This window comes from Apus apus, chromosome 10 (assembly GCF_020740795.1).
Source record: "Apus apus isolate bApuApu2 chromosome 10, bApuApu2.pri.cur, whole genome shotgun sequence".
Classification (NCBI taxonomy): Eukaryota; Metazoa; Chordata; class Aves; order Apodiformes; family Apodidae; genus Apus; species Apus apus.
Window position 1 is genome coordinate 18,984,997 of NC_067291.1, and position 26,060 is coordinate 19,011,056.

General features: G+C 47.5%; 1 protein-coding gene across 6 annotated transcripts in view; it reads right to left on the minus strand.

The window, feature by feature from the left end:
- Positions 1–26,060, minus strand: part of IGDCC4 (immunoglobulin superfamily DCC subclass member 4) — a 263,733-nt gene that overhangs the window by 178,373 nt on the left and 59,300 nt on the right. For 4 of the 6 annotated variants that reach the window (XR_007890471.1, XR_007890472.1, XM_051628875.1 and 1 more), the window contains 14 exons: positions 21,399–21,533; positions 19,059–19,214; positions 18,118–18,528; positions 17,204–17,368; positions 15,962–16,099; positions 14,733–14,906; positions 13,935–14,168; positions 9,427–9,534; positions 8,474–8,657; positions 7,658–7,785; positions 7,107–7,277; positions 6,438–6,575; positions 5,863–5,968; positions 4,981–5,215 (listed from right to left, as the gene is read on the minus strand). Coding sequence is in view for 4 of the 6 variants with exons in the window: in XM_051628875.1 (XP_051484835.1) it covers positions 4,981–5,215; positions 5,863–5,968; positions 6,438–6,575; positions 7,107–7,277; positions 7,658–7,785; positions 8,474–8,657; positions 9,427–9,534; positions 13,935–14,168; positions 14,733–14,906; positions 15,962–16,099; positions 17,204–17,368; positions 18,118–18,528; positions 19,059–19,214; positions 21,399–21,533 (2,483 nt within the window). In the remaining 2 variants the exon portion in view is untranslated. The remainder of the gene's footprint in view (positions 1–4,980; positions 5,216–5,862; positions 5,969–6,437; positions 6,576–7,106; positions 7,278–7,657; positions 7,786–8,473; positions 8,658–9,426; positions 9,535–13,934; positions 14,169–14,732; positions 14,907–15,961; positions 16,100–17,203; positions 17,369–18,117; positions 18,529–19,058; positions 19,215–21,398; positions 21,534–26,060) is intronic. The other 2 variants (XM_051628874.1, XM_051628876.1) reach the window with 2 other exon arrangements.

A 26,060-nucleotide genomic window follows, 5' to 3' on the forward strand; every position in this document is an offset into this window, starting at 1 on the left:
ATTATATGGGCTAAACACAATTTGTTCTGGGTTCTCTCAGCTTCCCCTTGCAATAAACTGCTGAATGCACACCTCTGTGCATGGGAATGTGTGCCTTTAAGAGCTGAAGTTATTTAACAGCTCAGACTATTAGTTCACAGGCAGAAAAGTATGTCCTTTTCAGGTTTTGATTTTATTGAGCTGTCCTGCGTTTACCTGAGCTCTGCCTTGCTCCTGACTCACATACATACATACATACACACCCACACACCGGGGTGCTCACGTTAAGGAAGGGAGCCACTTACCTCTGGGCTCATTCCATAGATACTACATGTTGCCTGGACAGAAGTGAGAGGCCAACCCAAGGCTGAAGTGAGCAGAAAATCCTGACCTGACACGACTGCGAGTGTGCACGTGCACACAGAACACTGGTGGTGTGAGCATGATGGGCTGTGTAGGGTGAAGACACCCAGCACATGGATCCAAACCCACTAACCACCTACTGCTGCCTGCCAGGCAGGAGAAACCTGCCTTCCTGCTCTGCAGATGTGGCTGCTACTTACACAGGCCAGATCTATTCCAACACCAGTCAACATAGTAAGAGTCCAGCCTAGACAACAAGGAAATTTCTGACATCAGCCCGACCTTGCGTGAGTCATTTGACCTCCTTGTGCTTCAGTCCATCTGGTTGGAAATTAGGTAGAAATACACAACCAGATGTTGTATGTGAGCCAGGCATTCCTAAGTCAGCTATTTAGCAAGAAGCAAATGCTACCTCGTGCTGTTGGTGCTGGCAGCAGGCACGTTACAGCCCTCACGTATGCACTGAAGAGCTGCCTGGGCCATTTCTGAGCACCCTCTGTCCAAAAGGGGTCAACACCTTGTGGGAGGCAGAGCAGTGTAACAGCCCAGCACCAGCCCCCAGCCATAGGAGCTTTGCTGCTCCCCAAGGATGAATCCCCAAGAAAATGAGCAGTAAAGGGCCTCATTTATATGGCAGCACCCTGCAGTACAGGGATGTCCGAATCCAGCACTGTGGATATCAAGCATCAAGCATTTGCTAATTCCAAAGTGGATGCTGGATGCAGTGTCTGTGCCATTTCTCTCTCCGCAATCCTCAAGAATATATTCTGAGCTAAGAATATTCCCTAATTGCTCCCTTTCTAAGTGGACAACCACTAAGCTACACTTTAATATCAAGAAATCAACGAAGCGATCACACAGAGCTCACAATAAGGAGTAACACTCCGTGTGAGTAGTCAAGAACGTGTTCAATTTGCTTCTGCTGCCATCTGAAAGGCTTTCTGCAGCTACATCACTGACTGATGGCTCCTGAGCCTCTTCCAAGGAACATACGTTACTGAGCAAATACTGCCTGGAAATTTCAGCACTGAACCTACACAAACAGGCACACATGCAGACAAATGTGTGTCCTATTATAGGCGCTTCCACGCGTATTTGCCATCAGAAGGATCCGAGCATCATACACATACCCACACACACAGCAAACTTGAAAACCTTCTCACAGGCATCTTGTGAATACCAAAAAATGTGGAAAGAAACAGGCAATCCCCAATGGACCATCTGTTAGCAGGAATGTCAATCTGCCATGTTTACATAGGTTTTGATGACTCTGGGAACAGCCTGCTCAGCTCTGGCTGAAATTGGCTGCAACCAAGAACAAACTTGTTTTGTACCAGTTTGCAACTTTCAACAAACAGAAGAAACCATCAGCCACACAACATGGCCTATATCCCACATGTTGTTCAAGCACATTATGTCTGAAAGGGGGGAAAAAAAACACCCTCTTGGGGCTTAGTCTCTAAGTTTGGGCAGGGGCAATTAACTCTAGCTTTGTTTTCATCACAGACCTGAAAACGTTGTGTGCCTGAAAGCTTCTCAGTTTTGTTTTTTTTTGCAGTATCTTTTTGGTGTAATAAATGATATTATTTCTTTCTACTCAAGGGGGGAGGGTACAGAATGGATGAAGACAAGGAAATGTTTTCTTGGTTTTTACAATAGAATAAGGAAGGCAAGGAGTGTCAGTCTAATACTAATTTAAAGAGGAGGAAATCCCTTTGTCAGCTCACTGCAAACACAAGAATGAAAAATAATAGAAACATCTTCCAATAAAAGGTGTTTCCATTACAGCTAAATCCTTATCAAAGCAAACAAGCCTTTCATTTTAGCCTTTTAATAGAAACTCTGACTGGTAAAAATGTGCCTAGATCATGTTACCTTTTCAGTGACAAGTAACGATTTCATGCAAATATATGAGCTGAGAATGAACATGCAGGAAATGTCGATCTTGAAACCTTCCCTGTTTTATGAGGATGGCTATTTAAGCTAGCTTGAAATCCTGTGCAAAACAAAGCTGGGGACATTTCAGACGTGCCAAGCTTTTAAGGGTGCCAGAGTGGAGAGCAAGAATTCATTGCTGAACAGCACCTCAGCAGTGGGTGAGTGGGAAAGCTCCAGGTCATACAAACATACAAGCATCCCTGTGCCTCCAGAAAAGATGCAACATAACACAGACCCCTCCCCAGTCAGATAAAGGAGGGTCTCTGCTAGTTCTCAATGGTAGCACAGCTCTCACCAAAGACTTTTCAGAAAACTTTGGGACATCTTTTCCACAAAGATGAAATTTGACACAAAAATGACAAAGAACCCAGGTAGATATAAGTTTCCTGGTGTGTTAGAGCTTTTGCTTTCCAAGTCACAAGGATGCTTCATGGAAAGTCCTCAAAGGGAAGAGGCCCACAGGGAAGGAGCAGGGCAGCAAGCAAAGAAAGTTCCAGCTCACAAGAAGCACAACAGCAAACATTTTCAAGCCAAGATGCTTGGGTTTGGCTCCACTCAATGAAAATCTGAAGTCTTCCATAGAAAGCAGATGCTTTTTAACATTCTCTCCCACCCCTTAAATCACTTGGCCCAAAAACAGCAGTGACAGAGATGTCTGGAGCAGAGCCACTTTATCATCCTTAGTCCATCTGTCAGGGGAAACAGAGCTGCATCACCACAGCCTGTGCATTATGGTGTCATTCATAACATGGCTGCTGAGGGCATTGGTCTGGGGGTCACTTGAGTGAGAGAGGAAAATCACTTGTCAGTGTATTTGCAAATCCTTGTGTGAGACCACTGGGAAACACTCAAGAAGGAAGGAAAAGGGCCCACTGAATGGCTGAGTGTACTCCTGCCTAATGGAGCTGTCAGCTGTCCACTGACCACCCAGCCAGGTAAAACCACATCCCCATGCAGACATGTGGCCTCTTGGCAACTGCAGCACAAAGATGGTTTTGAGCCTTTTTATCCTGGACTACACACATCAGAGTACAGATGTGACAGGGCTCAGGGCTGGCTCAGGTGGCACTTCCAGCAGGAACTGGGCAGCCGAAGGAGCAGGGTGGGCTGTGTGGGAGCACATCTCCCTCCAGTGCCCACTCCCAGCAACAACAGCCTGTTGCTCCCGGCTGCCACTCGAACTCTCCTTCACCCGCCAGGCCATCCAGTCCAGGCGGCGCAGGTGACAACCCTGCTCTCTGGGTGGCTTCGTGTGGCTGCTCCTCAGTGATCCTTACCTCCCTATCTAGATCCATAAAAAAACCAAGCTCTTTATTCTGCTGGCAAAAATCCTCAGTGAACTTAACTCTCGGTGGCCTTTCCCCTTCCAATGAGGGAGGCAGAGGCGCTACAGCCACAATCATCTCTCTCCTCAGAGCTCTGATCTCTGAACATCACCCTGCTGCCAGACACTGCCAGCTTCTGTGACAGACACTAGGTACCCCAAGCTGTCAGGCTGAGCCCTGAGCAACCAGGCCTTGGCACTACCCTCTCCAGTCCCTGCTCTGCACCATGAACATCTTTGTGTAAACCTTTGCAGGCAGGATTGCTGCTTTGGAAGTGAGGTCTGGATTTGCTGCCCCCAGAAAGGCCTCCCAAGGGAGGCAACTTCCCCAAACCCTGACCTGTTCTCAGGGTAAAGTCACCATCATTGAACACATTTGTCCCTTATTTAACAGAAAGGGCTGTAAGGAAATGCCTCACGCTCCTCAGCTTGGGTCCAGGCAGGCAGCTCCATTCCACCAAAACCCACAGATGCAGCTTGGCTGCAAACCACCTCTCCTCAGCTGAGCACGGATCGGCCACGGCACTTGGGGATGGCCAAGAGCACAGCTTCAGGACTATTAAAGCCAGCAGAAGATGCTGCATTTCCTAATGACCATACCCATACCACCTTTAGCAGCCAGGATGGGTCTGGTGGTCAGGAGGGATCCTGAACTCACCTTCCCTGGGGTGACACACAAACACACTGCTGAGATCCCACGTGCTTGCAATGCATTTGTTTTACTGAACCTCCTAATTACTTTACATGCTCTCCCTGGGCTACAAAGAGAGACATAAACAGATTAACTAAATTAGGCCAATTAAAGGTTCCCTAATGGAATGAAATGTTTCAGGCAAGCTTGAGAGAGGAAACGGGCAGGGTAGAATGAAAGACAATGCAATGTCAGGCAAACCAACCAGGGAAGGAAAAGACTTCTTCAAAAAACAAGGTTTACAAATGAAACACAATTTCTTGTCTGTCTCCAGGGGTGTTCCTGCGAACATATATTTTTTGGATAAAGCTCCTTTTGCTGTAAAAGCAAGAGTATACAGGAAGGCAGAGCATCTCCTCTGGACATCACACTTTCTCACACCATCTACATGCCACAGCAACCAGAACAGTGCAGCTTTCTGTGGTGGCATGTTTGGTAGCTGCTTCTCTGGGGATGAGGGGTCACTGTCCCAGGAGATGGAAAGGGGTGGTAGGTGGCACAGGGATCCCAAACTTGGATCTGGCAGCCAAGATTCAGCCAGTTAGTTTTACAGAGAGGGAAATGCATGGCTGCCCAGAGCACCTTGCACAGCCAGGACAGGATCAGACCCCGCTTCCCCATCAGTGACACACCAAAGGCTCGGGCCTAGCATGGGAGCCCAGTCACCACATGCATGGGTCCTTACCTTCCTCTTCCCATGGACATTGTCCTCAGGGAGGTTCGTGTGGATGAGGCTGTGCACTTCCGTCAGTTCTGTGATGTCCCCCAGGGGCACAGGTGCATCCTCTGGGAGTGGGGACATGAGGGACTCTAGCTCATGTGAGTCCAAGGTGGCACTGGGAGCTGCCATCCCTTGCCTGCTCCGATGGTAGTAGGTGTGGTTGCCAGCTGCCTGTGAATCTAGACCTGGCAGGGCTTCCCTGAATGAAAACAAGCAAGAGTTGACATCTCTCATGAGTCTCTTTCTCCTTTGTCCCCAAACAGTCATGGACTGCCAAACAAAGTGATCCCCTGCAGGCCTGTCTTTGTGGAAATGACCATGCTCAAGGCCCTGCTGCTCCTGAGGAAGGGGACCCTCTATTCACATCAGCTGGTTTCCAGTCATGGTCTTTCCAAATGCTTGTGGCTGGACCCAGACACCTGGGATAGCAGGGGGCTTTGGGCTGAGTCCAAGCCTCCCTAAACCAGCCTGTCACTTGGAAATCTTTCATCATTTTCCCAATTGGAAGTTAACAAACCCTTCCCAAACACCCTTAGAGTTGTCCAACCTCAGAAGCAAAACACTGCCCAAACAGAGGCAGTTTCTTCCTCTTGTTTTTTTTTCCTTTGTCTGAAAAAAACACCTATTAGTTGAACAATGCAGATTAAAGAAAAACTAATGAGAAAATAAACCAGTGAAAAGATTATACTGCATATGCTCCTTAGCCAGGTAGCACTCCCAAGACTCAATCTGATGTCAGGCACTACATCCCAACCAGCCCAGCTGAATATGGGGAAGCAGCTCAGGGGATTTTGTCTCCTTCCTCCTCAGCCTCCTTTCCCTCTGGAAAGGGGAGGGGACCCTTACCTCTGCTTGCTGCTCCGGAAGCTGGCACACATGCAGAAGAGTATGCAGAGCAGCCCCAGGCAGACTCCCACAATTATTCCCGTGACAGAGTGGATATCCAGAACATCTAGTAGAGGAAGAATAGATCCATCATTTCAGCTGCTAGCAGGGAGAAGGTACAAAGTGTCTATTGTTCAGAGAAGCAACTGCTTCTCTAAAACCAACAGGTGATGCCTCTATACACATGAAGGAAGAAGATCACTTGGCAGTGACAATTTTTAGAGCAGCTTAAAGCAAACTGGCATCTGTGCACATTCATTAATTTCGTGGTACACAGGGCAAATGAGAAGGCAGCTGGAATGGGCAGGAGAGATGAAGTTCTGTGGGATGGGTTCTGGAGCTGGCTGAGGCCTGTGGAGCTGCACATCTGAGGACTTTGCCATGACCCTCTGCACTGGCCCACACACAGTCAGGTCTCACAGCAGGCACAGGGACATCAGGCAATGGCTTGCCCAACAGAAATGCCACTGCTGACAAATTGGGGTCTTCAGCAACTCAACTTAGTTTCTGCACCAGGAGAAAGAGGAAATTCGTACCAGACAACTTCTCCCGGAGGGTGTGCACATCCTTCACACTGGAATAGGGACCAGATCCCACGACTGTCTTGGCTCCCATCTTGAAGAAGTATCTGGTATCACTTTCCAGGCCATGCACTTCAGTGCTGAAGATATTTCCTGATCAAAAGCAAGTCAAATGAGATTGAACATGTGCAGTTCCAAGAGTATTCAAAGGCTGCAGCACAGCAGCAGTGGAATTCTGTTGGACCCTCAGAAGTGAGGGATTTTGTTTCATGAGGTCCAAGAGGTAACTCATCTACTTCTTGGTATTAAAGAACTTGCTGCTTAAATTGTTGATGATACAGAGTGCACGTGGTGTTGCTGGCATACGTTCTCCTAGGAATTACTGGCTGCCAGCTTGTATCTGCAGGACGTTTGGATGAAAATGGCTCTTTCAGCCCTAGACATGTATGATTTCATGTCTCCTAGTAGTCATGTCCCTGGACTCTCCTACCTGACCAGAAGCAAAGCACAGGATACGCTCAAAGAAAGCTGGCAGCTTGAGCTCTTGAACATTTATTTGTACATGCTCGAAGTGAGATAAAATTTGGGGCAGCAGGACAGACCAATCATTGCTCCATGGGCAGGGAGAAGGCAGGAGGAGGAGGAGGACCTGGTGGGGTACTACAGTACCTGGAGGAGGCTCACCTTCTCGTGTCAGCAAGGTCCACATGTCATCAGGCTGCGTGTGGTTGGCGTTGTACAGGATGAGGTACTCCACAATGATGCCGTTGGGCTCGGCAGGGGGGCACCAGTGCACCTGGACAGCGTAGGGGTTGAGCGGGTGCAGCCGCAGGTCGGACGGAGGAGTTGAGGGACCTGGCAGAGACAAGGAGACCCAGGGTGAATGGCAGAAAAGAAGAGGAGAGCATTCAACCTCCAAAGCCCATCACTGCTGCTCTGTGAAGATGAACAGCTATCCCTGACAAGTAGGATTTCTCTGAACTCCCGAGGAAATCCCACAGTAACAACAATTGTTGCCTTCCTTCTCTTGACATGCCTGTCTCTGTTCCCAAAGCAGCACTCGTGCGACGGGCTTGGAAAGCCACCAGGATGCTTAGTGGCTCTCAGCCTTTTAGGTTCTCAGAGACACCAGAGTCTGGAGGTGATCCGAGATCACCACATCTCTCAGGGGCACACTGGGAGAGATTTGAGAGACATTCAGGAAAAATCAGGCTTCAATTCCCATAAATACTCACGGTCAGGAAGGGTGAACCGCTCCACCACGCTGCCGAAGGGCCCGTCGATGCCAACACCATTGGACTGCACAGCAAACTCATACCTGGTGTAGGGCTTCAACCCACTAATGAGAATGTCTTCGTCCGAGCTGGCAAAAAAGGACACAATCACAGGGCCATGAACACTAGATGGTTCCCCCACCCACTGCCACCTTGGCACCTTACCAGGAGCACTGTAAGAGACCATACTAATTCCTACAGGATTTGATTTTTCATCTGAAGCTTCAGCTCCTGCACTCATGTGCATGCAAGAGAACTCAGCTCCCAGTTACAGAGCAAAGTCAGTTCTCAGCCTCCAGGACCATTTCTGAGGTGCTTGCACAGAAAATCTTGAAAACACATCCTGGTTATAGACTGAAAACCTGCATGGGAATTCAGATTTAAGATACATCTCCAAGTTACTTTAACTGTTTAAACTCTAGCAATTCTTAAACCAAACTTATGAGGACCATCCCACAAATCATTAATGTCTTGAGGCTGGCCATAAATGGACCTGGCTATGTTACTATCAGGGAAACCAGCATGTAAGGCCCATATAGAGCAGAAAAGATGCAGAGACCAGCCAATAAATGACCCCTTGGTATTCAAGTCATAAACAAGTCCCAGTGCCACATTTCAGCAGTCCTTAATGTATCTGCAGTCAAGGCAGATGTTTCCAGCATGTGAAACACCCAGGAATTTTGCTCAGTACTGGAACCTCCATGCAGGTTCTTCCTGTCCTGTTTCTTCCTGACATGAGCAATACCTGGCAGATGAACCCTTAGCATCCCTCGTTACCTTGTGTAGTATGTAACAAGAGAGGCATTTTTCAGGCCCCAGGGGCTGAAGCGCACGGTGTAGTTGACAATTTTGACTGTGGTGAAGTCAGGTTTCTTCCACCTGAGCCATATGGAAGTTGAACTGTTGGACTCTGCATAGACTTGGACTGGAGGCAGCGGAGGACCCTTCTGCACAGGGGGGTCTGTGGTGCAAAACAAAAAGAGAACAGAGATGTGGAGACATACCCGACAGTAAGGCAAGGGACAGCCACCACGGACACAGAAAACAAGGAACACAGCAGGCCAAGGTTGGGAAGCCTGCACCAATATGGTTTCCCCCAGAGTAAGACTAGAAGCCCAGCTTAACCTTTCTGTGCACGTAGCAGTCCATGCTTTTTCTCTCATGTGGGAAAGATCACAATGAGGATCCATACACCAAGGTGGTGGGGTACTACTGTGGAGCGCAGGAGGTCAGATCAAAGCTGCCCACCTGACAGGCCCACACCAGGTAAGGAGGAGCCCAGATTGTTCACTACCCCACAGCAGGCTGGTAGAGCTGAGAATGGAACCTACGTCTTCAGAGCTTTTACTTTCTTTAGAACACTGCAAAGAGCCTGGCATGGCTACTTCACATTCTGAAATCTTTGTAACAGAAGAGATTAAGCCCAGGTTATCTGGCATTTCCAAGACCACCTCCAAGCCACTAATGAGGCCAGAGAGAACATGGTGAGGGGAATCCACATCCAATACAAGAATAACCCTAATGAGAAGGGGGACATTTTGCTCCTTTCTTGCTTTCCCAGGGTAACTCCTCCAAGGCAATTTGCAATGGGAGTTTCCTTATATTGGGACCTTCTCAGTTTCTGTATCATCCTTCTTCAAATTCATCTTCAGTAACTTAGACTTCCACCCTTCCTTTGAAGCCACATGCCAAGCAGAAGAGACAGACAACAAATGAAGGGCATTCCTCACCTACTGCTGCTGCAGGTGCCTTTTCTGTTTTGCCCTTCCACACAGCTGCATAACCATCTTCATGCTTATTGAAAGCCACCAGCTTCACCTCATAGAGCTTCCCAGGAGCTGGAAAAATCAATCAGGGTTTGTCTGGGGTTATTCTGGTTACCAAAACTCCCCAGTTAGACACGTTCTCTTTGATCTGACCACCTTTTTTTTTTTTTTTTTTTTTTTACCATCCAAGAAAGCAACCTCATCAGAGTTGTATTTGCTAAAATATATCACAGAGCCTCACTTCCACCTACAGGCTTTCCACATTTCCAGCAGTTTCACAGCTGGTGCACGTAACATCACAGCTACTCTCTAGTTCTCCCCTCACTTTTTACAGAAACTTTGAGCAGCAGATAGACTTGCCCCAACCTCCAGGGGTTAACCAGCATCATGGCCTGTAGCACATCATCTCAGGATGTCCTGATCTTTCTCCCTTGCAAATCACCAAAGAAATCTATTACTCTTCTCTCTCCCCCATGAACTGGATACACTGTGTGTTCCTGAAGAATGAGGACATCCTCTCCTCTCCAAAATGCACCTCCTGTTTCTAAAGTCCTTTCTGATTTATTCACTGCCTGAGGATCTTCCTTCCAACAAGTCCTCACATGCCCTGTTAAGTCACCAGCAGCTTTTGTTATATGGTGATTATTTGGCCTCCACAGCAGAGCTTCAATTAACTGCAGTTAGAAAAGCATCAGCTCACACAAAACCCACAGCAGAAACCTGAGGGTCCTCATTACACACCCCTCCCATCAGACAACCACGCACCCCACAAAGGACCTCACACTTGGACTCAAGTTGAGCTGCAGGACACGGTGCTCTGTCTCCACGTACTGCTGCCCTGGTCCAAAACTCACTTCCCTCTTTCCTTAGGTCTTTCATCACCTGAAATACTCCTTTGCTGTGTAACATCTGAGGGTTTTTTAAAATGAGTTGTATAATTGAGGAAACAACTTGGAAGATACAAAGTTCTCAAATAAGGTACTTGACAGCTTCTCCCCTCAGCAGCTGGCCCATTCAGAAGCTCTGCAAGAGCAGTCCAGACTGTCTTTGGTTGCCTTGGCTGCATCACATTGATGAAGTTTGTTAATTTGGGACGTGCCTGTTCATTCCCTGCCCTGATAGATCACTGCTTGCTTTGCCAGACAACGTAAGCAGAATAAAACCTTTCTTATTGATGCCAATTTTATTATTACTGCACTGATTATGCTCCCAGAGGCTAATGGTACCAATTACTAAAGGCTTTCTCTGCTCTACAACACATGCTCGCGCTCAGAATATAAAAACAGTTGAGCCACATTTTTCTCCCTGAAAGAATCTCAAAAGCAAACAGAGTTTTGTCTGCCTCCAAGGCAGCCTGATCTGCATTTCCACACTCACCAACACACAAGCAAACATTTCCAACCCACACAAGGGGGATGAGACCAAAGGGCGCTCAACTTCTCAAAGGCTGAGGCCACGAGCCTGGAGGAACAATGTGCCTCACAGCCCGTCTGGCCAGCACACACACCCCTCCTCCTGCTTCAGCACTTGGCTGAGCTTCACTGGGACACCAGCTCATCCTGTATGATGTGATCCGAAATGATGGGGAAGAGTTCACAGATGTGATGCAGCTGTGGGTGGAGAATGAAGTGAAGGAAAGGGCAAGTCCCCCCATCTCCATCCCTGGGTAGGATCGATACAGCAGCCACTCACACGTGAAGGCAGAGGAGCTCTGCTACAAGACCAAGCAATTCACATTTTGAAAATAGGGTTATTTTGGATTTCTCAGTCAGATGCTTAGCTTCAATTTTTATACACAGGCCCAGATGTTCAAGCTCTTAGAACATGCAGACATAAAGCTCTATCAAGCTGTCAAGAAGCTAGTAGGCAGCCTGAAAACAGATGTATTTCACCGCATTCCATTATACATTAAATATAAGCAGAATAATCTAGTCCAGATAATTTCAAATCACTAATCTGGATGGCTGTGTAATATATCCAATATGCTAAATATGTTGTTTCATTCAGTCTTTCAAGGTGTTCATATTGGCCAGATGCCATGTGCCAGACTTTAAGTGGGAAAATACCCTGATCTCCAGGGAGTCACTCCCAGAGAAATGCAATCTTTCTTCATGGGAATGTGGAAGACAAAATCAGATCCTTAACATTTATTTTCATGTAAATTATGGCCCTGGTAGCTGCACACCATTACAGAGACTAGCTGCTAGAACACTGATGGAAATCAATGAGAATTTCTCAGGGAAACGCCCTCCTAGTGATTCAGAAAAGCTTCTTTTTGATTTTGTGGGCTCACAAAATTGCTGTATTTTTATGTGCCTTTGAACAGCTGCCCACCACTCTCACAGGACTTCAGCACATACCTCTCAGACAAGATACAAGGTGTGTCATTAGTGATATCACTCCAAAGAGAAAAGGTTTGCTCCAGAGGTTATCACGAGCATGGGAGAAGTCTTCCTTTATTTCAGACAGCTCAAATGGAGAGAGCAGATTTATTACGAGGGGCATAACCAAGAAGCCAAATGTTGGGGGTAAGGCAAACAACTAGGAAGTCCTGACACCATTTCAAACCCTCAAACAGGCTTCCTAGAGATGTGGTCAATGCCCCAAGCCTGTCAGTGTTCAACAGGCATTTCGAAAACACCTTAAGAATTTGCTTTAACTTTTGGTTAGCCCTGCAGTGGTCAGGCAGTTGGATTGTTCTAAGTCCCTTCCAACTGAAATATTCTCTTTTATGCAAACAAAGCACAGTGTACTGTACTCTGTTGTATTGTACTCTATTCTATTCTTCTCTCTTCAAGCTCTTGACCCAATTTGTAGTTTCAGCTCCTTTTCAACAGCCCACCTGCCATGGGCCAGCCTGGGCAAATCTCACTGTCCCACCAGCCAGCACCACTCCCCACATGCAGCCCCCTCACGCTGGCATCAAGAAATATTCCCAAGGGACTATGCTAGGTATTTTGTTTGCTTTGTTTTTACAGAAGGACTTCAGGAGAGGTTTCCACTGCTGAGCTTCCCAAGTAGGCAGCCATGAGCAGGGAAATCTCCCTCCAGGGATTCCCCATTGGCCAATGTGCAGCCCAAAGATCAAGTCAGGGCTGCCAACCTTTCCTGAGACTGCTTCCCACTCTGCCTACAAGACCCCTAAAGCAGAAGGAAGTACCAGAGCAGGGTAGCTCCCTGCCATAAAACCCCATCCTTGCCTGCACATGTGCAAGAGCTTGTCATTCAACAGCGCGAGAAAAGAGAACATCCACGTCTGGAAGAAACCTGAGCTGCTCTTACTGACACAGTGACAGCAGAGACACAACCACTAAATCATAAGGAAACCATTAGGGCTTGACGGATGCCCAAATTCAAGGAAGTAATTACAGAAGAACAAGCAGCCTTCTCAGCATCATTGTGCCAGAGCATTTGGAAGCAATTCAGCCTGCTCCTGCATCCCTCTGCTAACGGACCTGTCAGTGGTTGGTGCAGCACATGATGTTCACATGTGATTTCTTCAGTGCCATAATTACAGACCAAAATTCTTCAGAGAAACTCCTAACTGTTAACATCCTCTCAGTGGAAGAATGGCTGCAAAATGGCTGGAAATCTACTTAGTAATGACACAACCTGTCTTTCCAGGTGCTGCAGCCTGACCTTTACAGCACGCATAATGGATACGCTAGACGCATAAGGTGAACCAGCACGAGGAACACTCGCTCTGTAGGCTCAGCTCACTGGGCAGTAACAGGGATGAAGTGCATGAAGCAGAGGATGGAAGAATTCTAGTAAGCAAGGATGCATCTGCCACAACTCCCTCTCCTCTTTCTCCATCCTATGTTGATGGGCAAATCCACTAATTACTACAATCAGATGTTAGAAACAGAATTTCTTATTGGAAACACCAAGCACAGCTAGCCAGACAAGAAGATCTGACTGTGCTGCAGACTGGTTCTACAGCCATGGACACTAAAGTCTTCTAACCCTTTTCCCTTAGGGGAGATGGAAAATACTGACCCAAAATTAGCACACTGTAAATTAAACCATCTCTGCATTTTAATAGAGAGAGATTTCAAATAGCATTTAATTATTGAGTTTCTTAGAAATACACAGGGCAAGAGAGATCATTGTCCTGACTGCAGATTTTAATCTAGGTACTCTTTTTAGTGACACAATAAAAAACACTAATTGATTCAGATCCACTTATTAGCATACAATATGTATATTAGTAGCTCTTGGTTAAAAATACAGTAACTGGAAATCACAATCAGAAATTTCCATGTTTTAAACTCTGCTTAGAACAAGCCCCAGGAGCTCCGCTCCAGAAAGGATTTTGAGTGCTCTTAAAAAAGCTCACATGATCTTGGTGTTATCCATCTGCAGCCAAGCAGATAACTGAGCTTCTTGGAAGCATCCTGGGACTGCTATCAAGTGCAAGAGACAGACCCTACGTTTCCACACTAACTGCTAAGAAGATGTAACCGGCTAACCTAGTCGAGTCAGCTCATACTGCTTCACTTTCTTCTTTAGTTTTATGGGTCCCACGTCCCAGCTCTCATCTTCACCACCATCCAAAGGGCTTTCATCACTGGACTCCTCTGGGCCCACTTCTCGGTAGTAGAGCTTGTAGCCAGATATCTGGGCATGGTTGGCTGGAGGCTGCCATGTTATCAGGAGGGACTCCATCTTTGCTCGGACTTTTAATTCTGAAGGGGCAAATGGAACTAGAAGAACAAGACAAGAGAAAAAACAAAACAAAACTATACTGAATTGTCCCCACCCTCAGTCACAAGAGAGGGGTGTGAGGAGAGGCCATCCTGTGAGTGGGACATCTTCACTGTCTGACAGAATGGTACAGTTACAGTCTACTGTAACTTGAGCAGCTGGGTGATAGAGATAGAAGCAGTGCCACAAAGCCACTGTGGGAGTTTCTCAGAGTATTCTGAGATATCAACATCTTTTACCATTGCTGGAGTCTGGCTCTGGCTCAGCTCTGTTTGGCAGTTTATCTATCCCAAATACCATAACGTTGGGCTTTAGGTTATTTTGTTATTTCTTTCTTTCAAAAACATTCACAGCTGCACATGAAGGGAGGAAAGACCCATTATCCAGGTAAGCAGTGAGACATCCAGAGGCTGCTCACCAGAAAACTAAAGGTGGGTACTTGGGTCTGACCAAACCCAACAGGTGTCATTCTGTAATGAAAACAAACATCTCCCATCATGCCTCAAGTTCTCCAACATCCTGCAAACCCCAGCCTGAACCCCAGGCAACGCTCAGCTTCCTACCATGTGTCTGGTTGTCTCTGTCAGGAGTGCGGTGCTGGGTCCACTCCGAGGGGGCCCCGTAGCCCACGCTGGTGCTGGCTGCGATGCGCACTTTGTACACTTTGTTGGGATGGAGCGAGTAGAGGGTGATTTGTGTCTCATTTCCACCCACTTCAATGGAGGTGACCTGATCTGCTGGAACCAAGGCGACACCACTGAAAACATGGTTTTCCCAGTCAAAGGGAAATGCAGCTGAGGAGTCAAAAAGCCCACCTGCCCCCATGTGGTCTGCACACCCTGAGCTAGCTTGGCTTTGCCTGGTGCAATCTCAGACCACTGGGAAAAACTAAGACAAAAGACTAGGCTGAGCTGATGACCCCCTTCATCACATTCCAAACTGCAGGTTGTCCCCAGCACCAGAGCCTGTCTGGAGGGAACCTGCCAATAAACTTGCTGCTGTTGACTGGCTGGCAGAACATGAACACAGCTGATGGTTCCTGATGGTATGTTCCAGTGCTTCTCAATGCAGTATTTAAATATCCATAATTTGAACTGGAACTGCTCAACAGCCCTGCTTTCTGCAACATTCACACCTTCACTCAGGCCAGACTGAGGTTTTATCGCTCCCTCTTCAGCCCACCCAAGTTCATAAGACAGGTAACAGGAAATTTAAACTGAGAATGACCTGGGATTTTCACGGTAACAAGAAATTGATCTTGCTGAAGATTTTTATTGCCTGTTTGGTGGACACAGAGGTCTTGCTTTTCAGCTTCACCTGGCATAAGCTCAGCTGGGAGCAGTCTCTACTATGTAGCCGCACATTGCTGAGTGTGAGTCCTGGGCTGCAAGTGTTTCCAAGGTTTTATGCTGCCACAGAGCCACGTGCAGGCTCAGGGCAAGAAACCAAGAGCCAGGAGTCACAGCACAGACTACTAATTCAGATCAAACACATGGGAATATGCCCAGCCCTTCATCACGCTCCTCATACTTCTCTTAGTAAGAATCAAGACCCTGGGAAGTGAGAATCTGCAGAGCTTTGACTGTTTTAAGAGCAAATACCCAAAAGGATTTGCAAAGCAAGCACACGTGGAATTGAAAAAACCACATTCAGCATAGGGAAAGTTTCCACCCCTGCTGAAGGCTTCTTAGAGTGTCTGACCATATAAATAAAATTGGATCAAACTCAGCAACAGAGCAACACAGCTGGAGCAGAAGACACCACCCCAGCCCCCAAATGGTGCTTTCCTCACCTTCCTTGAGGGTGCAGTAGTCAATCTTGTACTTCGTTATCTTGCCATTACTCAGCTCTAGAGGAGGAGGCAGCCATGTCACACGGATGTCACCAGGAGTCATGCTCGACAGGGACAGCTGAGGGGCAGCACTAGGAACTGGGCAGAAGCAACAGCAGGAAGTCAGTCAAGGCTGGGGCAAGATCTCCACACATCTCTGCCAGCTCATTCGGTTAGCTGGAAGCCACTACCTGGTCTTGGCCCCACTCAGTTGCTGGTGACTTGCTGTCTCTCACAGACTCAACCAAGACCCCACAGCTCTTCAACAGCTCAGATAATCAGCAAGGTGTCTGGGATGAGGAGACAAGGGGCCGCTCATCGTGAACAGGCTGATCGGAGCCTGCCAGCCCCACCACCCTGCTCCCCAGGGACCCTGTGGCCATTGAAACCAGGCAAGTTAGCACAGACCAGCCAATCACCCTACCCTGTACTGTGGAGCACGAAGGAGACACTAAAGGAAACAGACCCAGACTTCAGCTTGGGAACCCCCCTTCACTTGAGAATCCCAGCTCTGTGCTGCAGGCAGCTTTCATCTCAGCTTTGCAGGCTACAGGCACAGACAAGCATATGGGACCAGGCAGTGTCAGGAGTACCAAAGGCACATCATGCACCCTGCAGCTCAGTAGGGGCTTGCATGAGGTCTGCAAAAAAACATTGCTTCTTGCCTCTGTCCTGCAGGCTGTTGAAAGCTGTTCATGTCCTCCCCTGTTGGGCAGCTGTCCTTCTGGCTCTCTGCCTTTACTGCTCACAAAATGCTACACTATAAATGGTAACATCAATACAAACTACTGGTTCCTAAGAGATCAAACATTAAAGCTGCTCCCACCCTACAAACTGCAATAGATGTCTTTCTTCTGTGCTGAAATCAAGTCTGGCCCACAGTCAAGTTTGGAGCAATATCACATTAGCTAGGTGAAAGCCCAGAGGACCTGAATGCAGTTCCCACAGGATTCTCATGGGCCCCAGTGTCAGCTAGGTCATTTTCACACTCTTCATCACCCAAGCCGAGGGTCAGACCACAGTGCTTTGTTTTTTGTTGGTTTGTTGTTTGTTTGTTTTTAAAGGGCTTCTGGCAATAAGCTGTAGAAGTAGCAGGATCAGGTTCCTAGGAGCTAGTACCATTCTCCATAGCATATTCCATGCTCACCATGAAACAGCCCAAGAACATTTTTTAGGCACCAATACCCATCTAATTCAACACACCATCCTCCAGGGTCTGAACAATGATGGAAGAAGATGTCCGGCTGGCTCCAAGCTGGGAATATGCGACCACGTAGAAGACATAGTTGGTATTGGGTTCTAGGTCCTTGACTTGCAGCTCAGTAGTATCATTATTGACAGCAAACTGGTATTCCACATTATCTGTTCCTAGAGCCAAGGAAACACTGATCAGCAGGTCAGTGAACTGCCAAGACACTCCTCTAAAAATCACATGGTCCATAGTGTAAATCCACCTAAAAAAAAAAATCACTGTCTTCTCTAATTTCCCAGCACCTGCACAAAATCCATCTTATGAGAATTTTTTGGGCAGAAGTATTCAATGTCTCAATGTTAACATCCTTATTTTGACTCAAGCTCCTTAATCCATGCTAAGGAAGCTGAAATTACCAGCTTAATTTTCAGAGGAGCTCTGCCAACAGTTCGGCAAGAATATTGGCTTGCTGGTTGTTTGCGAATACAGACCCCAAGAGACCTGAGTGGCTTACTTCAGATTCTGGGTGTGAATAATTCAGTGACTACCCCTGTACACAATGTAGCTGTTTAATATCTCCATTAATAATAAAACTATTTGCATATAAAAATCAATGTGTTGGAGGAAAAGATAAAGAACAAAAATAAATTTCCAGAAGTGCCTGGTCCCACTAGAGTCCAGACAACTCAGCTACATGGAAACACTACTGCTGGTCAACAAGTCACTGTATGTTGGCTAATCCACAGGCACTGTACTAGGCTGAAGGTGTCTCCAAGAGAAAATTCCTTTACCTACAATTAAAAGGGCTAAACTAACTGGAATTGCCTGATCCTTGTCACTAGTGTCCGTAGGGAAAGAAAGCCAACCCGTGCCTTGTCACTTGTACCTACAACACAACTGTGTTGCACAGGCAGGCAGCACCTACCCACAGCCCGCTGGTAATGCAACGAGAAGCCAATGATCTGCTCGCTGTTGTACTCTGGCCTTTCCCAGGACACAAGGACTGTGGTGCTGGAGAGGGACACAGCTGACACCTTCTTGGGAGCGCTGGGCAAGCCCTCCCGCACGATCACCGAGAGCTTGGCAGTGGCACAAGCCATGCCCAGGCTGTTCTCAGCCACGCACTGGTAGTAGCCAGCATCCTCCAACCCGATCTGGTTGATCACCAGGCTCCCGCTGCTCTGCACCTTCACCCTCCCGTTGGAGAGGATGGCCTGGCCGTTCTTCAGCCAGTGAACGCTGGGGGCAGGCTCGCCCTCCGCCTTGCAGACAAAGCGGGCCGTGCTGGCTCGGGTGCGCGAGATGGTCTCAGGAGCCTGGGAGATGCTGGGGGTAGCTGGGAGGAGAGAGGACAAAATAGTGCAGGAAGGAGGAGGAGAAGATAGCAAAGCAAATCCCTCCTCCTCCCCACTCGGTGATATGTTTTATTCAGTAGAAGCTTTGCTTACAAGATAGGATTTGCCAGGCAGACTCTAGAGGCTTAATTTAGACTCTGTCCAAAAGGAAAAATAAATTCTGTATCAATCATGTGCTGCGTTCCCTGATCCTAGGCTGTTCTCCCTGCTGGCTTCAACGATACTGAAACTTAATTGCTGATACAGATTTGCATGGGGGAACCGTGGAGAACAAGAATAAGGAATAAAACGGTCCAGAAAATACAAGGAGCTAAAACCCAAATTAAAGTGGTGACACTCCCACTGAGAACTATCCCAACCCAGGGCCTCCTGCCCTTTAATCTGCCTCCCACATTACTCAGCATGGGCCACAAATGCAACTTCTTGGGGAGTTTGTGGAAATTGGTCCAGGTAATCCACAGCTACTTGGCCAAAGTTTGTACTTGGAGCATTTATCCTGCTCTGTACTCACCCAGGACCCGGAGCTCAGCTGCAGCTGTAACAAACTGCCTGGTCTGGGGTTTGTTAGCACGGCAGACATACACCCCTGAGTGATGGGGCTGGCTGGAAGGAATGAGGAGATTTGTCCGGCCCAACACAATCACATCTGTGGAAACAGGCTTTCCATCTGCAGGAAGAAAGATGCACAAATGGGGAAGGGAGCCCCCAGGTGCCCTTTAGGAGGGCTTGCAAACAACAGGTCTACTAGAGGCAGGATCACAGCTGGGGAGCAGAGAGATCTCCAAATCCCAAACCCCAGTCAAGAGGAGGATTCCTGCTGGGACACTCCTCGGTGCTTGACCAAGCCTCAGCCAGCCCAAGTCAACACTGGCCCAAGGTTTACTTCAGCCTGTAATAACCAAAAAAGTTCTGTTTTGGATCAAAATAGTCTCTGATGCCTAGGGTGTGCCTGCAATGAGACCTTCCAGGAATATCACAATCAAGGGAAAGCAATGCTAACACACACTTTGGAAAAGCTGCTGGATCTGCCTGATGACCCCCATGCATGAACACACACACCTCCTCCCCTCACTCATTAGTGCTAATGTCAGCAAGTGTTGAATCACCAACAGCTCAGGGGTTCTTCCCTCCTCTGGGTCCCAGACATAAACCCAAATATACCTGAGTTTCCTGATTCTCCTTGGGACCCTGGTGCTTGAGACAGAGCCATGTGCCATGACCTGCCTTCTCCCCATTCTCCTGGCTCAGCTAAGCCTGTGCCTGGACACAGCAGCAAGCTCTCCACCTCCACTGTGAGCAGCTGCACCTACTTAGCACCATCAGCAGGGAACGCAGCTGAGATCAGATCCTCTGACCCCTCCATCCATTTTGGGGGACTTCAGATGGCCTCACAGTTCAGTGGCTGTGCACTCAGAGGAGGAGAAAATCTGTGCACCCCATGTGCCATAGAGCAGTTTGAAAAATCTGACTCCAGATGGTAGCAATTAGCTGACAATACCAAGGCTGGCAAGAGCCAAACTGGCAACCTGAAAGTACAATCCTCAATGTTACCTACGTGACTAATCGTCCAGTAACCCAGCCTGCTCCTTAATGAAGCCCTGGAAAGAAACATGCTTGTATAACACAATTGCCAGCACAGTTAATCCATCTTTTCTAATTGAAGAGTCCACATCGGGAAGGAGAGGGGGACCAAGCAAACACTTCACAATGAAGCATGGAAGGAACTGTTTCACCAACCTAACCCCCTTTCCCCCATACAAAAACTTTCCTAGTGACAATCAACTCTAATATCTTCGCTAGTACAGACATCAGTAGCCCTCAGTAAAGCAATGAATAAGCATGAGAAAGCTGAACATTTCTAATTGTAAAGTACACAGAATAAACCAGAAACATTTCTGCCAGAACATTTAATCCTTACTGATTTGATTTCCACAGTTCTGTCCTCCAAGATTTCCACAGTTTTGTCCTCCAAGATTTTTTCTTGCTGCTTTTTCAAGGGAAGAGGAAATATTTGTATACACTAAAATCACTGCCTGTGGACAAATCCGGGCTGAAGACCAACCACAATAAATGGTTACAGGGGAAGAGTCTTAAATCGTGACCAGGTCTTATGATAATGATTGAGAGCTTTTTCTGGGGAGATTTGACTCCTGAGCTGAGAACACCTTCAGTCAGAGCCTCTGAAACACATCTGATGGATGTGACACTCAGTGAAGTGACACTAACATCCCACTGGTGACTTAGGCTGTCAGCCCTGTGTAACATATGCCAGTCTGGCTCATTTGTACACCTGTGACATGTTCTGAGCATCTTCTCTATCCTTCCATTGCCACTCTGACCAAGACTTTTGATTTTTTTTTTTATAAAAGCCTTGCAGCAACACATCCAGCCACTCCATTGATTAACAGATATTATAATGTTTTACAATCCTCCAAGATAATAGAAGTAATTTCTCCAGTGCAATGGCAGTTTCCACAGAATCCCCACTAACCTCCGAGTCCCTGGAGGAGTGGCATAGACATGACCCCATCTCATGACCTTCACTGCTCAAGCTCATACAATGAGGATGATTAATTCACATCAAAAGGCATCCAGGCATTAGAACTACAAACGTTTCACAGGTCAAACAACTACAAAGTGAACTGCATGCTTTGTAACCTTCTAGATTTAATTAGTAATTCCAGCTTAGCAAGGACACCCTACACTGTGACACTACCTGCGTCATTAGGTACCGACGTAACAAGCACCCTTCCTGTCCCACAGATTTTTCCACCTTTTAACAGATTTTTAGAAGAAAGCATCCACAGGTTCCCCTTGACAACAAAAGCTTAATTTTGTCCCTCACGCTCACCCTGTCGTATCCAGGAGACGAAGGGGGTGGGATCAGCAGCTGCCATGCACTCCATCACCACGCTCTCCCCAGCCACTACCGTGGTGTTCTCTGGTGCAGCAATAATGGTGACATCTCCTCCTGCTGGCTGGGAACCTAATGTCAAAGAGAAAACGGTAAGTCTGTCCTTCCAAACTGCGAAGTCCCTAGAAAAAGACAGATTGTAGAGCCCAAACACCTCAGTCGTGCTTCCCCAGGTAGTCACTTGTGTGATAATGGCTCATGTCTAGTTGGAAATGAAAAGCAGATCTTGCTTCTACATGACTACAATACTTTTGCTAAAAAAAAAATTAAAAAAAAAAAATGGAATTTTCACATGGAAAATAAGTAGAGTTTCAACCCAGCACCTTCATCAACTGTTGCTAAATCGATGTTTGTTAATTAGATGAACCAAGCCAACACTATCCTCAGAGCACCAGCACCACAGCACACCCTTTGGCAAGGCACTGCAACAGCTCAGAAAGAACATAGTGACTTGGTTAAAGAAATTCTACCATCCAGGTGCTACACTGTAAACTGCAACAAGGAGAGGTCAAGCCTCTGTGTCCAGGCCTTCTCCTGGTGGCACAAAGACTCAATCAGTCACTACACACTGTAGGAGAGAGCACTGTTTAGCTTATACATGTACAGACCAATGGCCAACGTGTAAATAAAGCAACTTTTACAGACGATCTACAGGCTGCATGGCACAATGTCTTGAGAACAGGATGGGGATTTTTTTCTCAAAATGAACCTTCTGCCTGTGTCTGCCTACAGCTGAGCAGAGGTTAAGGGAAGGTTAAGAAAATGCCTTTGCAGCAGCCAAATTCCTGATGTCAGGTGAAAACTGGAGTACTCTTGAGCAGACCAGACTGTTCACGACACTCAACAGTAGTGATCCTGCTCTTCCAGCTCTCCCAAATATGTCTAACTCTGAGGGACACTTGTTGCCCTCATGAGGAAGAAATAACTGCAGAGTCACATGTTACAAGTAATTCTTAAATATGCTCCAGGTGCTCCCATGATCTAGCAGAGATAGTCATTGGCAGCAGGTCTCCAAGAAGTAAAAGCAGGACCTTTTTGCACAGCACAAACTCAGTGTCTCAAGATGATGCAGAGTTAAAAAACCAAGAGCTTCAGGCAAGTTCATGGGAGACACATTTAACAAGCCTGTTAAATACAAAGATCTTACTGCAGTCCCCAGTCCAACATTTCCTCACATCCCTGACTGTCAGATACTGAGGGAGATGTCCAAAGCACCATGTCCCTCCCACCCCAGTTTTTTTACGTGCTTTCCTCCAGCTACGGTCACTTCTGGAGATGGGGACTGGACCGCTGACCTGACCCAGACTGGCTATTCACATGGCATCCAACCAGCACTCACTCAAACTTGACTTTGTTGTGAATATAAACCAGAGGAGCTTTGGCCTCAGCATGCAGTGTGCCTGCATAGCAGGACACTACACATTGCTGCACCAAACGTGCTGCCCTCAGCCCATCTCCAGGCTTGCTGCCATTTACTTTAGCTCAGAAGTCTTGCCAAAGAGAGCTGGTTCAACATGGACATTTTCTTGCAGTCCATGCATGAGTGGAAGGGATTTCCATCCATATTATTACATCAGCACAGTTTAAAAGGAGTTAGCAAAATCCCCTAGGCACCAAGGGAAAGTGGGAGAGAGCAGGAGCCAGTGCTTGTCCAGCAGATGGAAGCAGAGACTAAGGAGCACCCACAGTCCTCGACCTGGGGCACTGGCTGGACCAGACCAAAGTGCAATCCCAGCCCTGGGCAAATACCAACTGTAAGAGCTGCCATGGGGCATGAAGGAAAAAGCCAAGCCAGCCACCTTCCTTCCCAAGCAACAAGTAGGCTGCAGAGAGGGCCTGGTGTGTACCAGCTCTTTTAGTGCCTACAGCACCGTGTGGGCTGCCCAGGGCTTTGCTGTGCTCACCTACTTGAGCTGTTCACATTGACATGCCATGGGACACCTTCAGCCTAACAGCCATCATGTCCAGCTGCAGCAGGAAAAGCTGGGGGACAGGACAGGGAAGAGAAGAAACCACACCAGACTATGGATTCAGAGGCCTCACTGTGGTGCCAATGCTGGGCTTGAGAACTACTGGGACAGAAAATGGGCTTAATGTAAAAGCAGACAGACTTCCAGTCTACCACGGCACTGAACTTCTTCACCTGACACCACCAACTGCCAGCATACCTGCTGAAACGTCTGTGTGCATAAAGCTGTCCTTTCTCCAGTGCTGGGGGAAAAAAAATAATTAGATTTTTAAAAACCCAACAACAAACCATCAGCCAGCTGGTAATATATTCGCTGCCAGATTTCCAAGCAGCTTTCTCTACCAAGCTTAGGGCAGAGGAAGACAGAAAGCTCCTCAAACACGATTGAAACATTCATCTTGCATTCAAGTGCACGGCCCCAGGTGCTGGCTGGCAAAGGCACCTCACAGGTTATAGAAACCTCATGTGAAGGCATTTGCGCCACACCTGACATCACAACACCTGGTCCCTAGCCAGCTGCCAGTCACCAGGAGAAGTGCTGCACAGTTGTGCATTTGTGAGCTGCACAAACCCTCACTCTGAAATGGCCCCCGGAGGCCAGCTCTGCAATCTCCTGGTTTAGCAGAGCCCCCGTGAAGCGCTGCTGTAGAGACACTGCCTGGAGCTTCACCCGTTCCTGGGGCCTTGTGTTTCTCCTGGCTGGGGTAGGACCAACCAAATGCTTCACCACCCTCACCCTGAACAATCCTGCAGCAGCACCATGTGCCACCCTTCCCTCTGGTGCTGCCCGTCCCACACCCCGGGTGCTCAGGAAGGAAAACAGCAAAGACCTTGCTGGTGGCCAGGTAACCAGCCAGCAGGAACCAGGCCTGGCCACCCAAAAGGGCTGATAACTAGCTACTTACTAGCTCCATACTTACTCTGCAGATGTAGAAAGAGGGCTGATATTGGGGCTTCCTGACAGTCAAAGCACAACTCCACATCTCACTGACAACCCAGAGCAGTAACAGCCACAAGGATCTGCAACTCAAGCATCCATTCCTGCTTCCTTCTCCCTTGACCAAAACTCTGGTTTCAGCTTTGAAAAACTATTGGGAAAACATATTAGCCCAGACCCCATGTCTGTTTGTCACTGATAATTATTCAAATCATATTGCAAAACCAAACAGTTCTGCTTGCTTTCCCAGTACATTCCTGGGTTTGTGCATGGATGAATGCCCCATACACCTCTTGCACACATACACACATTTCTCTCCAGCTTTGTATTTCACCATGGGTCCATCAGAGCAAGTCTACAAGTCAAGATCCTTTTTAAACTGAGCCCCCTTTAGAGTCTCTATTTCACCAGCCACTTCAAAAGTCTGGTTGGATAGGATGGATTGCAGGTTAACTGCTACAAAACTGCTAAGGCTTTGTTTGGTTTTAAGAGTTCCCAAGAACAGTCTTAAGCTAACCAGGAACACCTCTACACAGGGGATTCCAACAAACATCAGAGAGTAAAACCAGTGTGAGATTTTTGTCTCCACTGTCATTAAGATAATTTCCAGTCAGAAGGGAATACTATTAAAGCCAAAGGAAAAAGAAACCTACAGTTGCCAAGACATCTTTCACTGCCTGAACACACCAGGTCACTGTATGCACCTGCACCGTGCTGTTCGTTCTGTGGCACCAAAAGCTTTCCCAGTGCTGCTACTTGGAACTTCATCCTTGAGATTTCTCTCCCCCCTACACCAGCTTTGTTTTGTCTCTCCAAGTAGCAAAGCTGCTCCAGGCAAAAGCTTTGCACAGCCCAAGGCACAACTCATGGATTTGTATCAAACTTCACTGTCACTGGTGGCTTTTGTCCACTTCCTGCCCTTCTGAATCAGATGGATCAATTTTATTTTTTACTGGAAAAAAGCCTGTAGGGTGCCAAGTAAGGCTCTGGGATGACTCAGAATAAGTTCACTAGGACTGAGAGAAATCCTCTAGACACTGAAAGTTGGAGAAGAAGGTTCTTTTCCTGCACAGTTCATCAACCTGTGCATACCCTTGTGTTTGCACAGGAAGACAGCACAGGTGCCATCACAGAGCAAGAGACAAGACTTCGTGATACCTGCAGAAATACATCAACAGGTTCCCCCAGGTTTTCCTGTTTCTGAATGACTCACTACAGCAGACCTCCCAGTTTATGGGCTTTTCCACTTTCCTCTCATGAGACAGGAAAGGCAGGACAAATCTGGGTGCTCCACTCTTGTGTACCATTGCTCTCAGGAGCATCTCTCAGCCCCTGGAGCTGGGTTCCAGGGCCTGGTGGTGGGTGGGAACAGAGGAAATACAACTACTTGCTTCTGATCAAGTGGAGTACAAACCCAAATGGAGGTGGGGAAGGGAGCACAGGGAACCATGAGACAGCAAGCGAGCGTGCCAGACAGATCTCAGCACACAGGCTGCCTGACCTCTGCAAATCCAATCTGTATCATTTCCAAGCAAAGGAGAACTGTGAGCAGGGATGTGAAGGGGGGCACCATGAGGAGCTGCTCAGGACAAAGCTCAAGAAGTTTATTCAAAGACATAGCTTGAGTTATAACATACATCAGTGATTTCAAACTCCAAGAGTTTACAACTTGAGTCTGCCTCTAATGCATCCG